Source organism: Gekko japonicus, unplaced genomic scaffold, assembly GCF_001447785.1.
Source record: "Gekko japonicus isolate JY-2015 unplaced genomic scaffold, Gekko_japonicus_V1.1 scaffold870, whole genome shotgun sequence".
In the NCBI taxonomy this organism is placed as follows: domain Eukaryota; kingdom Metazoa; phylum Chordata; class Lepidosauria; order Squamata; family Gekkonidae; genus Gekko; species Gekko japonicus.
The window spans coordinates 600,157-615,788 of NW_015163627.1; the positions used below are offsets into that span (position 1 = coordinate 600,157).

Below are 15,632 nucleotides of genomic sequence, written 5' to 3' on the forward strand. Positions count from 1 at the left end.
GGGTCCCTCCCCTCCCCAAACCCCACTTTCCCCAGGATCCACCCCCAAATCTCCAGGTATTTCCCAACCCAGACGTGGCAACCCAGGTTCCACTGGAGAAAATGGCTGCTTTGGAGGATGGATTCAATGGTCTTATATCCTGCTGAGGCCCCTCCCCAGGCAATACCCCCAAATCTCCAGAAATTTCCCCACCCTGACTTGACAGTAGGGAAAAAAAACCAGCCTTTGCTCGGATTTGGGCTCTTCCACCAATAATTGCTGTCCAGGACTGTGTATTTGTGGGTCGCTTCCCAGCTGTGTTTCTATAGCACACAGCGATGTTTCTTCCTCTGTTGGATAAATAGCGCAAAGGAGTGGAGTTCTCACGGAGCCCAAAATGGGTTCATGTAGGCTTGCCAACCTCCAGGTGGGGCCAGTTTGGTGTAGTGGTTAGGAGCGCGGACTCTATTCTGGGAGAACTGAGTTTGACTCCCCACTCCTCCACATGCAGCTGCTGGTGTGACCTTGGGTCAGTCACAAGTTCTCTCGGAGTCCTTGAAAGAGCTCTCTCAGCCCCACCTACCTCACAGGGTGTCTGTTGCGGGGAGGGGAAGGGAAAGGAGATTGTAAGCCACTCTGAGACTCCGAATGAAGGGTGGGGTATAAATCCAATCTCTTCTTCTTCATCATCATCTCTTGGAATGACAACTCATCTCCAAAACTACTGGCATCACTTGCCCTGGAGAAAATGGCTGCTTCGGAGGGTGGGCTCTAGGACATTAATTAATTAATTGATTAATTAATTGTTGTTGTTCACTGGCATAGTCAAGCCCGACTCTTCTCGACCCCGTGGACCACATCACGCCAGACCCTCCTGTCTTCCATCGTGCTCCGGAGTTTGCTCAATGTCATGTACGTTTCCTCGATAACACTGTCTAACCATCTCATCCTTTGCCGTCCCCTTCTTCTTTGACCTTCAATTTTTCCCAGCATCAGGGTCTTCTCCAGTGAGTGCTCCCTTCTCATTTGGTGGCCAAAGTAATTAATTAATTAGGGGAATTTTATCCCGCCCTCCCCTGCAAGCGGGACCACTGAGTTCTCTCCCTCCCTCCCAAAACGCCACCGTTCCCAGGATCCACCACCAAATCTCCAGGAATTTCCCAACTTGGAGTTGCCAACCCTAGTTGGCTTCTTGGTCACATTTGCCTATTTATTTATAGTCTTGTTTTTTTTCCCAGGACCTGAAGGGCACAATCCTTACTGGGGAGGAAGTCCCATTGAGGTCGGTGGGATTTACTTCTAAAGCTCACACTGCTGAGGACTTAATCGACTCTGACCGGATTTCAGCCGTCACGCATTTCATGTGCCTCCCCAGCCTTTTGACTTAGAAAGGTGGCTGCGTAAGCGATTAAAATGTCACAAAACAAAAGAGTATTATATCCTGTTGACAAATAGGCGGCACACACATACGCAAGACACAGACAAAAACGATAGCCTTTTTTTTTTTAACCAGAGTAGAGCCAGAGAAGGCAAGAAATAGGAGAAAATGCCACCGCTCTAAATATTTCCAAATGTTTAAACACTAGTCGCAGAGCATATCTGCATAACTGATGCGGAAATGCATCGGGCAAGACGGGTTTCAATGTCAGCAGGCCCAAAAGCCAATGCTAATTTGAACATATACTTGTATTGTTAGGGCAAAGTCTGAGTCCAGTGGCCCCTTTAAGACCAACAAAGTTTAATTCTGGGTATAAGCTTTTGTGTGCAGGCACACTTCTTCAGAAACATTGAAACAGACGTCCTCAACCATTACATATAGGTGGGGGGGGTTAGTTGCCAGGAAGGGCTAGTTAGAGTCCAGATGCATAAGTAACTGGGTGAGAAGTATAGCAAAGATGTAGGGTTGTCAACAGCCAATCTCCAGGTGACAGAGATCAGTTCACTGGGAGTAAATGGCCACTTTGGAAGGTGGACTCTCTGGCATTATGCCCCAAACCCCGCCCTCCTCAGGCTCCATTCCCAAAATCTCCAGGTATTCCCCAACCCAGAGCTGGAAACCCTACGAAGACGGGATTAAAGCAGTTGGCAAAACCTGTGAATAGCAGCACATTCGCATACTGTGCTCAAGCTTTGTTCTGTGGCTTCAGACCAACACGGCTACCCACCTGAATCTATCTTGTATCGCTAGGCCAGGGTAATTGTAGATTGGCCATCATTTTTCACTCTCCTGTGATTTCCTTGGTTTTCTGACAGCAGATGGAAGAGTTCTCATACAGCTATGGGAAACTGTTAAATAGCTCAATGGTTTTGACCCTTTCTACTTTTCCTTTCAGTTTCCTCCCCACATGTCCCCTCATATCAGAGAAATTACCCCTTTTAAAGTTAAAAATGGTTGTGTGAGTCTTTTTGGCCAATTCTCTATTTGTACAAATGTTGAACTCAACAACAGTATGATCACTGTTCCCAAGCGGTGCAATCACTTTTACATCTCTCACTTTTACATCTCTCTGTATTGTTTTTGAGAATGTATGTGATGTTTGTGTGTAGCATATTGAAAACCCAATAAATACATTAAAAATAATAATAATGTGGGAAATGTAGGTTGATTTCAGACGGTGTTTGTGAGGCGGTGATTTTTCTTCTGTGGATCAGCCCCTAGATAAACAGCCCGAGTAGCAGTGCCATCCTGAACTGAGTTACACCCTTCCAAGACCAGTGACTTCCATGGATTTAAGAAGGGGGCAAATCTGCTTAGGATGGCACTGAACTGGAGATCGCTTCCAAGGACTTGCTGGCCTTAAAAGTTTTAAAATCACTCTGACATATTTTATTGTGCAAGAAAAATGTAGAAGCGTTTTCAGGTTTTAAAAAATATAACTTATTTATATCAATTTATACAGAGAGAGACACCATCTTGAAGGGGGAAAAAAGAATACCTATAACAACAGAGGGAAATTAAACAGACTTTAGGATTCACAACCAACTTCAATGGAAAACGGAAGTCTTCCATGAATGGGGCTCTTTCTAATAGATAGAAAGAAAAGTTGTACATCTAACAAGAAGTCTGTGTCTATGGATATGCATAAATAAGCACACACATACACACAGACTGCCAGAACAACTCTCCCCATGTTGCAGATTTGCATATCTAAACTCTCATAACTCACTAAAACACTCCATCCAAAGAAGGACGTATTATGTTGATGCCATGAATCAGTCTTGGCTGGATCTCTGGTAAGAACCTGGCATCGCTTGCGCATTTTGGGTGACAAGCCACATATTTGCACGTTTCCGGTGGAAGTTTTTCATGGCGCTGCAAGGGAGTCAGGTCCAAGATACCTTTTTCATTCATGTACCAAGATCCTGCAATTTCTTTGGCGGGGCATGCATCTGGAGGCAATACCATCCTCATGAGCTTGGGCTTCAGCACAAACTGCAGCAGATCTTTCTTAAAGAAGTCCCAGGAGTTCTGTCGGAGGAAGACCTGACATAGCTCGTCGTCACTGAAAAGGGGAGCCCAAAACTGAGGATAAGGCCCTGTTTCTGTTTCTTCGACAGCCGTTCAGCCAGAACCAATTTGTTGTACTTACCTGGGATACTTGACCTTGATTTTGCATAATTTCATGATGGTGGCATCGTCCGCACATTCCTCAAGCTTGTCTTTTTTCAGACGGATGAAGTCCGCCCCTTTGCTGACCAAGATCATGGGACGGTTATCTTGCAGATTTACCTAAAGGGGCAGAGCAAACAGTATGTCTCCTTCAGTACAGCATGAGGTCCCACTCCCTACTGTTTAGAGCAGGGGTGGCCAAACTGCAGCTCGGGGGGGAGGGGCCACACGTGGCTCTTTCACATATATTGTGCGGCTCCTGGCAGGGCGGCTGGGGGAACGAAGGGGAGGCATGCCTCCCGGATCGGTCTTCCCTTCCCCAGACAGTGTTCCCCTCCCCGGGTAGGCTTGAGGTGGGGGGGAGCAGAGAAAGACAGCAACTTTAACTTTAAATGCGTTCTCAAAGCACACACCCCCACCTACAAATATCATTGGATAAATAGATACCATTATCAATATCTGTATTTACCCCTCTTGTTTTTATTTTTGGCAGTCTCATGTAATGTTAATAAAAAGCAAATCGGCATATTTTTCAGTAACGTGTGTAATATTTGCTCATGTCTTGCGGTTCTCAAACATCTGACGTTTATTCTATGTGGCTCTTACGTTAAGCAAGTTTGGCCACCCCTGGTTTAGAGCCAACAGGAATTATTGGGGTGGGGAGGCAAAGAAGTCTGCAGTTGGATAGGGAGGGACACCCAGTCATGCGGTTTAGGACTGAATCTGAACTTATCTATCGTGACATAAGACTTTTCTGCAGTCTCATTTTCATGGCTTTCCTGTTCCTGTTGCTTTGGCAGCGGCGGGGGGGGGGGGGGGTCTGTCCTGCATGTGTTTTGCTCCCTCTAGTGGTCAATTTGATATTACATTGTTTTCTGTCCTGACCACTTTGGAGTCAGGAAGCAATTTTTCTCCAGGCCAGTTTGGCCAGGGATCCTGGAGGGTTTTGGTCATCTTCTGGGGGTGGAACGGCGGTCACTGCGGGTGTGGAAGGGGAGGTATTTATGAATTTCCTGTATTGTGCAGGGGGTTGGACTAGATGACCCTAGAGGTCCCTTCCAACTCTACGATTCTGTATCTTCCTGGATTTTTATGCTGGACATAAAACGATGTAATATCAAATTGACCACTAGGGGGAAAACTCACCCAAAACAACAGGAACACGTAAGCGAGGAAAATGAGAACATGGAAGAGCTCATCAACAGTGATATTCAGTGGCTCGGGAGCCACATGTGCCTCTTCTGTGCACTGTTCCCCAATGTGGCACCTGAGCGCTGTGCCCCAATGTTTCAAGAAAGTGGGCAAGGTCCTCGCATAGTGGGGCTTGTAGTTGGCAGGTGGTTCCCACCTTGAAACAGCTGCCAGAGGAACAGGTAAGCTGTGAGCCTCCCTGTGGTACAGACTTCATGCTAAGGATGGGAGTAAATGTGGCTGTTTTTGTGGAAGGTAATTGCAAATGTGGCTCTCCATAAGCCACAGAGTCAGTAGAGAACCGGGCCAAAGAGCGACATGAGGGGGGCGCTTTTGGTGACAGGAAAACCCTGCAGTGATGTCTTACCTCTCTAGGAATTGCTGGAAACTCCAAGAGCAGTGCCACACTATTTCCAGCCTGGCCATGTTTACTTCTAGTCTGGCTGAGCATTGGGGGGGGGGCCCCTAGGGTTGGAAGAATCCTGGCGATCTGGGGCTGAAGCCTGGAGACGGCGGGGTTTGGGGAGAAGAGGGCCCTCAGCAAGGGCACAATGCCATGGTGTGTCCACCCTCCAAAGCATTTTATACAGGGGAAGTGATCTCTGTCATCTGGAGATCGATTGTAACTCTGGGGGATCTCCAGGCCCCACCTGGAGGTTGGCAGCCCTACATGGCGGATTTCCATGAACCCGCCTTCCCACAGCTATTAAATCGTGTAATAAACTATGTCGTTCTATGGAAATGAATTAGACTGGTTTTTAGGAAAAGTATTAGACTGGAGTATTGTGTGTGCAGTTCTGGAGGCCTCACTTCAAAAAGGATGTGGACAGAATGGAGCGGGTGCAGAGGAGAGCGACGGGGATGATCGTGGGTCTGGAGACTGAGCCCTAGGAGGAGAGGAAAGGCTGAGGGGCTTGGGAACGTTCAGTCTGGAGAAGAGGAGACTGAGGGGAGACAGGATGGCTCTCTTGAAGTATCTGAAGGGGTGTCATTGAGAAGAGGGCAGGGAGTTGTTCCTGTGGGCAGCAGAGGACAGGACTTGCAATAATGGGTTTAAATTAAGGGCGGGAAGGTACTCACTGAATATCAGGAAAAACTTTTTGACAGTCAGAGTTGTGCAACAGTGGAATCGGCTGCCCAGGGAGGTGGTGAGCTCCCCCTCACTGGCTGTCTTGAAGCAGCGGTTGGACAAACACTTGTCAGGGATGCTCTAGGCTGATCCTGCATTGAGCAGGGGGTTGGACTAGATGGCCCCTTCCAACTCTGGGATTCTGGGATTCTATGTTTAGATTTTTGCTGCTTTACACTGACAGATTCACAGCTGCCGTATCACACTGATAAATACATTGTGACTGCTCCAAGACCATACAGGAGAGGATGCGATATAAAAATGTTAAAAAAATTGTACGTTATTGCATATGCGGTGGCACACACACACAGGTCGCTTACACCATTTTAGCTAATTCCTGGAGATTTGGGGGTAGTGCTTAGGGAAGGGAAGGGAAGGGGTTCAGGGGGAATGTAATTTCATACCACCAATGCTGCCATTTTCTCCGGTAAATGATCTTTGTCATCTGGAGATCTGTTATAATTCCAGGACAACTCCAGGACCCAGCTTCACCCTAACACAGGCACAAAAAGTCTGGCCAGAGGCCTGGAATACACTTACTAAATAATCCCCTTTATACAGTTCATCCACTCTGATATACACAGCCGCAGCAGTAGAAGCTGGTATCTGTCCATAGGGTGTACAGTGTACCGATTTATTTCTCCCAACTCCAGATATAACGGTTTGTACGACGTCTCTGTCATCATCCGGCAGCCTGAAGAATGAACTAGAATTCAGAAGAGAATGGATTTAGAGTTAAAGCCTTTCTTTTACCCATTCAGGCTCACGTTGTTTCGTTTCTGTGCCAAAATGAGTGTTGGAAATTACTTGCTTTTCAACAATTTACTAGAGTTGCCAGGAAGTTTAGGGGCGGGGACATGGTAAAAACCATGGAGTTTCTGGCAATTCCTAGAGCTACCCACTGTCACTTCCAGGTTTCCCCCAGAAGTGAGGTAACGAAGCAACTGATGGTGCCAGGTCTTTTTCCTCCTTGCCAAGTGGAAGTGGGCAACAGGACCGGAGGACAGGGAATGCCCCACCTTAACTGGGGGACTAGTAAGTCTGGTTCTTTTTTTTTTTTTGCCATCAAGCAGCAGCTGACTTAAGCGACCCCATATGGTTTTCAAAGCAAGAGACATTCAAAGGTGCCATTGCCATTGCCTGCCTCTGCATAGCAACTCTGGTATTTTGTTGTAGTCTCCATCCAAATACTATTCAGGGTGGACCCCGCTTAGCTTCCAAAATCCTCAAAGGAAATGTGCTGGGTGAACTTGGTCTGGACGCACACAACCTAATCCACCTCACTGGCTTGTTGTTGTTCCTCATTTAAATAGTTTACATGGCTTTCCTACTGAGAAAGATTGAATAATGAGGGCATGAATAGAGTGAAAAGGGAGAGGGAACCCAGTTGCACCCAGGAGAGCCACAGAATAACAAGCCCAACAGAACACAAACTCTGTAGCAAGGCACACAAAAGCTCATATCTTGGATAAAACTATTGTTCTTAAAGATGCTTTGTATTTCTTCCGTAAGATTGAGGCAGCCAAGCAAAGCAAGCTCTCCTTCTTTCCCTCCCTCCCTTCAGGGAGGAGCCTCAGACAATGGAGGGGAAAAGGCTTGCTTTTCTTTCCTGTGCAATTGTGGCAGTCTGGACAGAAAGCAAGCTCTGTCTCATTCCCTCCCTCTGCCTGGGAGTGGGAGGAACCTCAGCCCGTGCAGGGAACAGAAGCTTGCCTATCTATCTCTCCTGAGCGATTGAGAGAGTCTGGCAAAGCAAGCTATGATGCAGCAGCAGAGCTAGAAGAAGCAGGAGACAGCCAATTCCACTGTGGACCTGATAGAATACCTCTGGGGGAGGCCTGATCCGGCCTGTGGGCTGCATGTTTGGCACCCCTGATCTAGGACCTCTTCACAGAGCATTTGTTGGATCAAGGCACTTGGGGAGGAGACAGGTTCTAGCTTCATTTTCCTTGATGGCGTGGAATAGCTTTCCCCATAGTCCTCACTGAGAGGGTAATCAGGTGCAGAGAAAGCCCAAACTCATGTAGTTCAAGGAGTTGTGCCGAACAGGGAGTTCGGGGTGGGGGGAGCTCTTCTTATGCAGGCATCAGAACAGTTGTGCCTTCAAGTCTCGCTTCTTCTATACAACTTTTAATAATATTTATCATGCCCATAAACCAGTGTGGTGTAGAGCTTAAAGGGATGGACTAGGACTGAGAAGATGTGGATTCAGTTCTCCGTGAAGGAGACTGGGTGACCTTGAGCTGCTCTTAGCCTACATTACAGTGTTGTTGTGACAGCCAGCGTGGTTTGGTGGCTAGAGTGTCAGGGCAGGATCTAATTCCCACTCTTCTCCGGAAGCATGCTGGGTAACCCTGGGCCAGTCACGCACTGAGGGCAGGAAGGCTCCCCCTCTCCTGGCTTTACACAAACTATGCAAAACTAGATTATTCAAGAGGGCTTTCTGCATAGGCAATAGACTTGCACTGTACTAAATGATTCACAGGGTTACTTAGGAAAATTAGGAGGAGGAGGAGGAGATTTTAGATTTATACCCTGCCCTTCACTCAGAGCAGCTTACAATCGCCTTCCCTTCCTCTCCCCACAACAGACACTCTGTGAGGTAGGTGGGGCTGAGAGAGCTCTGAGAGAACTGTGACTGACCCAAGGTCACCCAGCAGACTGCATGTGAAGGATTGCGGAATCAAACCCAGTTCTCCAGATTAGAGTCCCCCGCCCTTAACCACTACACCAAACTTGATCTCTTTAGGGTGCTACTAATCAGGGTGTTGCTATGGAATTTTGTATCATTTTAATGCTTTCACACAGACTGACACTTTCAATCCACTTTCAGTGCACTTTGCAACTGGATTTTACTGTGTGAAATGGCAAAATCCACTTGCAAACGGTCGCTGACATGGATTGAAACAGCATTATTTAGCATGTCTGAAAGTGTATTGCGATGCATTATGTTAATTTTTATGCTTTGCTTCGGTTCTGTTGTTAGACTTCTGGTTGGTTCTACAACCCAAATCCTATTTCATTGCTCATGGAATGTTGTCTCATCCATCGATTGCATTGACTCACTCTGTGTGCAATCTGCCTCGAGTACAAGTGAGAACAGTGGACTATACAGAACATAAATAAAATAAAATAACCTACATCAGAGGGTTGTTGTGAGAATAAACTGGAGGAAGAAGAGAATGATGTATATTGTTTTGGGTCCCCATTGAGAAGAAAGGCAGGGTATGGAGGAAGTGAATAAATAAATCAATAGTGAGGACAACGTATGCGACCCTGAGATTCTTGATGGAAGGGTAGAATAATGATGTAATGATAAAGTGCGTAAAAACATAGCACAGCGTCAAAGTTAAAATTAGAGGAGCCCTGCTATGGCAGACCCCAGTCTCTTTCCCAAAACCCAGGCTGAATTTCCCGCCAAAAGAAGAAGAAGAAGAAGAAGAAGAAGAAGAAGAGAAGATTGGATTTATACCCCGCCCTTCGCTACCCAAAGGAGTCTCAGAGTGGCTTACAAACTCCTTTCCCTTCCCCTCCCCACAACAGACACCCTGTGAGGTAGGTGGGGCTGAGGGAGCTCTGACAGAAACTGCTCTTTTTCAAGAATACCTCTGACAGAACCAGGGGTTGTTTCGTAGAAAAAGAGCTAGGGGAACTCATTAGCATAACTCATTAGCATATGCCACACCCCCTGACATCACCGGAAGTGTATCATATACCCCCAACAGTCCCATGAGGGGCCCGGCGGTGGACCTGCAAGGTCGGCGGGAGTGCAAGGAAGCCCCGCGAAGGCCCTCCCTGGCGCCAGGCAGGCAGGGGTGGGGAGAGGCAGGGAGGAAGCAACTTACCCTCCCTATTCTCCTGCCTCCTCCTGGCTGAACGAGGGCCGGAAGCGGGGTGGCCGGAAGCAGGGGGCGGGGCTTCGTCATGTGCCCTGCCCCCCGTACCTCACCCAGGGGAACTGCGATCCCTCGCGATCCCCCCCGAAATGACCTCTGGACAGAACTATGTTTTGCCCAAGGTCATCCAGCCACGTTCAAGTGGAGGAGTGGGGAATCAAACCTGGCTCTCCCAGATTAGAGTCCGCGTACTTAACCACTACACCAAACTAAAAATATTTTAGTTCCCCTCAGTGACGGAGTCATCCTCCAGTAGTGTGCAATTCTTCTTTGTTTGATAAGCTTAAATTATCCCACCCTGTCACAGATATTGGTTCAGGCTTTAGATCCAGTACAGGAACTTAAGGGAAATACAGGAGCTGTTCTGTTCTATAAATCCTTGTGAAATGGTACTTGAGGCGGATTAATTTTATAACAGCCTTTAGCTGCATGTGGAGGAGTGGGGCATCAAACCCGGTTCTCCCAGAGAAGAGTCCACACTCTTAACCACTACACCCAATTGGCTCTCTCCAAACTGGCTCTTTCCAATATTACAGCTTTTCACTAACTCCTGAGGTGTTTAAGCTTCTCCCCTTTATCACAGAACAGGGTTCTCTTCCCAACCCCTTTCATTGGCAGGAAGTTGTTCTCCTTGTCCCTAAGAAGCAATAATTCCTTTTACTATTTGGCTTGTGTGGGAGTTCCCTCTAACTCAAATGCTTCTCCAGTATCCATCGTCTGTATAACTCTGTTTTGTAGCTTTCTTGACTGAGGATCTAAATTCTCAGTTCAGCATTCTATTTTCTACAGTGGCTAACCAGATGTATTTGGTTGTGGGTTTGGTTTTGGTTTTTTGAGAAACCAACAAACATTGCACGAAGGACACAGCTGCCCCCACTATGAACCCCAAGCCAGCGGCCTTTCGACATGACACTGCCTTTGCACATGGAGGTTCCATTCCAGCCTTTCACCACCCTCTCCTTCTCCTTGACACGGTCTAATACCCACCCTAAGATTCTAAGAAACTCACTCTAGTAACCATCAGGGCACATTTTCCTTGATCAGCAGGTATATGCAGCAAAGACCAAAATGCCAGCTAATGTGTGACATGGGAGAGGCTGTTTCCAGGGCATCAGATCCAAAATAAGAAAAGAGAGCAATAGAAAAGGAAAAGGCACCCATTAGGGAGTGCTGCCCCCGAACAACATTCAGAGGCTTCGTGGCCCAAGGGCTGGGAAACACGGGCCTAGCAAAATCCATTGGCAGAAATGCCCAAGCAGGGCTGCCAGCTGCCAGTCTCCCTCTCCATGCCCTCGGCCCCAGGTGGGTTGAAAGACCTCCAAAGGCAACCTTTGTGGGTGTCCTTCATATCCCCGCTGCTCGCAGTACATCCTGGAAAGCCAACTCAACTCCACCCCCCCTCACCTGCTGTCAGCGGTATCCACTTTTATCACAACGCTTTTACAGGGCCTGCTGAACACAGAACTTTGTTTCCCAGCGTCTCGGTGTAACGGCTGGCGAGCGTAGCGGGCTTTGAGTTGGCTCAGCTCGTGTCCAGAGAAGGAGCTCCATCTGGTGCTTTTGAATCTGTCCACGTAAACAATATCTGAAACTAAGCATAGTTTTAAAAATTAGCCTCTTTCTCTTTATGGCAGGTGCGCCTGTCTACTACTCTCAGTTGGCACCTTGAAGATCAACAAAGTTTTATTCAAGGGATAAGCTTCCATGTTCATGCACACTTCTTCAGATGCAGTTGTATCTTTTTCATTTAGTATTTCATTGCATCTGGAGAAGTGTGCTTGCACACGAAAGCTTAGGGGTGGCCAAACTTGCTCAGTGTAAGAGCCGCCTAGAATAAACATCAGATGCTTGAGAGCCACAAGACATGAGCAAATATTACACACATGTTTTTATTTTAAAATATGCACATTTGCTTTTTATTAACATTAAATGAGACTGCCAAAAATAAAAACAGAAGGGGTAAAAACCGATATTACTAATAATATATATTTGTCCAATGATATTTCCTTGCTAATTATATGTATTTGTCTAAGAGAAAGAGAAAGAGAAAAAGAGAGAGAGGTGAAAAGAAAGAATTAAAGAGGTGGAAAGAAAGAGAGAAAGAGAGAGAGCCAGAGAACCAAGAAAGCAAATAGATGGGAGGGAGGAGGAAGGAAGGGAGGAAGGGAGAAAAAGTATGCCTCCCCTTCGCTTCCCCAGCTACCCTGCTGGGAGCCGCACAATATGTGCGAAAGAGCCGCATGTGGCTCCCAAGCCACAGTTTGGCCACCCCTGGCTTATACCTTGAATAAAATGTTGTTGGTCTTAAAGGTACCACTGGATTCAAACTTTGTTCTGCTGCTTCAAACCAACACGGCTACCCATTCGAATCTACTACTGTCAATATTTTGCTTAAAACTTTGTGGCCTTTGAGCTAGGGTTGCCAGGTTCCCCCTGGCCACCAGTGGGGGATGGGGGAGTAGGGTTGCCAGATCCAGGTTGGGAAAGTCCTGGAGATTTGGGGGAGGAGCCTGGGGAGGACAGGGACCTCAGTGGGGTGCAGTGCCCATAGAGTCCACCTTGCAAAGCATCCATTTTCTCTGGTGGAACTGATCTTTCTAGTCTGGAGACGAGCTGTAATTCCAGGATCCCCAGGATCTCACCTGGAGGTTGGCATCCTTTGTTGTGAGAGGTGGGAAATAAGTACAAACAAATACAAATGACCACTGATAACCAACCAAGACAGAGTGTTCCCTATAAAAGCCAACTTTAGCAAGGGAGGGAGATTCAAAGTGTTAACAACGGATAAACAGGGAAACCTTTTTTCCAGTTCTGTATTCTTCTGTGTAGTTTGAAAATGATAAATAAGAAGATAATTGGTGGTACTTGAAAATTTAATTGAGCAGGAGTTTTCAGGAGCCACAGCATGCTTCACCAGATTGATTTATACTTAAAGTTGCAAGCAACAGACAAGCAGGAGGGGTGAGATTTTAGAGAGGGAAGCCAGTTTGAAACACAGGCCAATCAAAGAGAAAACGATCCTTTCATAATTAAACAGGGGTTGAATTAAAATGTTTCCCTACTGGTTTCTGAGCAGTATGACTTTTCCATGTCAAATTTGTGTCCGTTTATACTTTTGCGTAGGGACTGTCCAGATTGTCTGCTGTAATCAGAGGAAAAGCATTGTTGACCCAGAATGGCATATATTTACACTGGAGGATGACCCCGAGATGCTCAGGGGTCCCCAACCTCTTTGAACCTGCAGGGACCTTCAGAATTCTGACACAGGCTGGTGGGCACAATTTTAAAATGGCTGCCACAGGAGGCAGAGACAACCACCAATTGTCAGGGAGCGAGGTCATGCATAACTAATAGTAACTATTCAACATTTCAGGCAGAGGCTCTGTTTAACAGGATGCCTTTTAAAATGAACATATTGTTTTTAAATATATTTTTCCTGTTCTACATATGTTTTGCTCCCTCTAGTGGTCAATTCAATATTCCATTGCTTTGCCTCCAGCACATCCTTTTGCAGATTTAAACTGCAGATTTTTATGCCGGACATAAAGTGACAGAAGATTGAATCAACCACTAGAGTGAGCAAAACGCGTGCAAAACAGGGGGGGGGGACACACCAAAGCAACAGGAACACACAAGCAAGGGAAATGAGAAGGAGGAAAAGTCGGATGTTGCCTATTTTAAAGTTGCTTCCAGAGAAACCAGCATAGCAAACAGTTGACTGTGGTGAGGAAGATCCACTATCGCCCAACATGGTTTTAGTAACCAAGCTGGCAAATGCCCGGTGTATCCAAACTCAGACTTAACCTACCATAATCCTGACATTTTTTCTCCTTAACTTGTTGTTTGCTCTTAGGAAGGTGCAGTTGTTTTGCGAGCCACTTGTGATAGGATGGGCAGTTGCTGAGATCGACCTGTCGTAAAACATCACAGGCCCCCTGTTAAGACGAAATTAAGCTGTGTTGATATTGTGGAAACTGTGCTGCCAAGTAGACCAGCAGGCAGAAATTTTATTTATTTAGATACATTTATACCATTTTGTACCCAAATTGGCTTAAGACATCATTCTAGCCTTCTGTGTTTTTATCCTTACAACAACCCTGTGAGGTAGGGCGAGAGATCCAAGGTCACCAAGTGAGCTTTGATGGCAGAGTGGGCTTCAAAACTGAGAATCCCACATCCTACTTTGACACTCTACCCACTACAGCATTCAATTCAGAACCTACATACGGGTAGCCTATCATATGCATAAGGGGCTTTTTTTGTATAAAGGTAATCTCAAAGAGGACTTTGGTTTGTTTGTTTATCATTTATATCCCACTTTTCTCCCCAATGGGCCCCCAAAGTGGCTTATAGCATCATTTCCCCGCCTCCATTTTATCCTCGCAACAAACTCCCTGGCACACTAGCCTTCGTCTCTATGGCTTCCATAGAGACGAATGCTAGAGTGTCACAACCTGGCCGCCATTTTGTCCCCAGCTAGCCGATTCCGAAAAAGCGGGGGTAGGGAGCTTAAATCAGGTAAACCCCTGCCCCCAGTGGGGGGCTGGCAACCCTATCCCTGTGAGGTAAGTTAGTCCGACAGAGAGTTCGGTCTAAGGCCACCCAAGGAGCTTCCACCGCAAAGTGGAGATTTGAATTTGTGTCTCCCAGATCCTAATCTGCCCCCTACACCATGCCTAATCTCAGAAAGGTTAGTAGCAAAAAAAAAAATTGTACATATTTTAATTAATAAAATTAAGTGTATGGTTTTTGTACGGTTAAAAAACAAATACAAAAGCACTTCCCCGTCATGCCAGGACCTGTGCATTCATTGTTCAGAACAGTGTAAGGGCAGGATTTTTTTGCCTCACCCCCCCATGCCAAAATGCCCCCCAATCTTGTTCTAATTTCAGGTGTATTTCAGAATGTGTGTGTGTGTGTGTGTGTGTGTGTGATTCTCTCTCCGCTTATGAAAGGGAAAGCAAAGTTCACTGGCAAGCACAAATACAAACAGATCTCACCTTTATAATAAAAGAGATGCTAGAGGATTCCCCGATGTCGCTGGTAATCACCTGCCCAAAGTGGAACCTCTCTATTCTGCAGAAATGGGCTATTTTCTCTACTGAGGCATTAGACAGAGTTTCAAAGATGTCAACTTTTCTGAAAATGAAAATAAACCACCCCTCAGAGACTCCTTTTGTATGTTAAATGAATTGTAGATGAAAGCCTAGCTGCAAATACTGCATTTGTAAGGTCCAGTAAGGTCCATAAAGGGCTGAAGAAAGGCCTCTTGGTCCAGCTTGCCCCAGCTACTAGCAGCCCTCTTTGATAACAGCTTACCAGCAACATTCACAGTAATGGCTAGTCTTCTTCTGAGGTGATTCCAAAAAAATAATCTGGCCGTACTGGTTTCAGTGGTGAGTGGCACATGTACTGACCGAACAAGGAATGTCTGAAGGGCAGAATAAAGCTCAGCATGACCCCAAAAGGATAAGGTGGAAAGATTCCTATTGGAAAACGCTGCAATGCAGCCAATGCCGTGGATAAGAAAAAGTGGGTGTGTGACGGATTTCAAAGAAAAGCAGGCTTCTTAAAATGCTGTGTCAGAGAGTCAGGGAGTTCAAGAGTTAATCTTCCCTGGAGAGAAGAGTTTATGTGATTGGCTACTCTACTCTCTCTCTGATTGGTCAACATCAGCTGAGAGAGGAAATAAAACAGCTGATCTGGAGGGAAAAGAGGTCTTTCGCCCTAAAGTCTTTATCTGAAAAGTAATGTCTGAATCAGTAACAAGAGGTGTTCTGAGGGTAGAGACATTTGGGAGTTAGTGTTTTCTGACAGGCAGGGCTAT

General features: G+C 46.4%; 1 protein-coding gene across 1 annotated transcript in view; it reads right to left on the reverse strand.

The window, feature by feature from the left end:
• Positions 1–3,145: 3,145 nt before the first annotated feature.
• CNBD2 (cyclic nucleotide binding domain containing 2) overlaps positions 3,146–15,632 on the reverse strand; it is a 38,884-nt gene continuing 26,397 nt past the window's right edge. The window contains exons 6-9 of the mRNA XM_015407509.1: positions 14,806–14,944; positions 13,678–13,740; positions 3,570–3,709; positions 3,146–3,482 (exon numbers count right to left, since the gene is read on the reverse strand). Coding sequence (XP_015262995.1) covers positions 3,146–3,482; positions 3,570–3,709; positions 13,678–13,740; positions 14,806–14,944 — 679 coding nt within the window. The remainder of the gene's footprint in view (positions 3,483–3,569; positions 3,710–13,677; positions 13,741–14,805; positions 14,945–15,632) is intronic.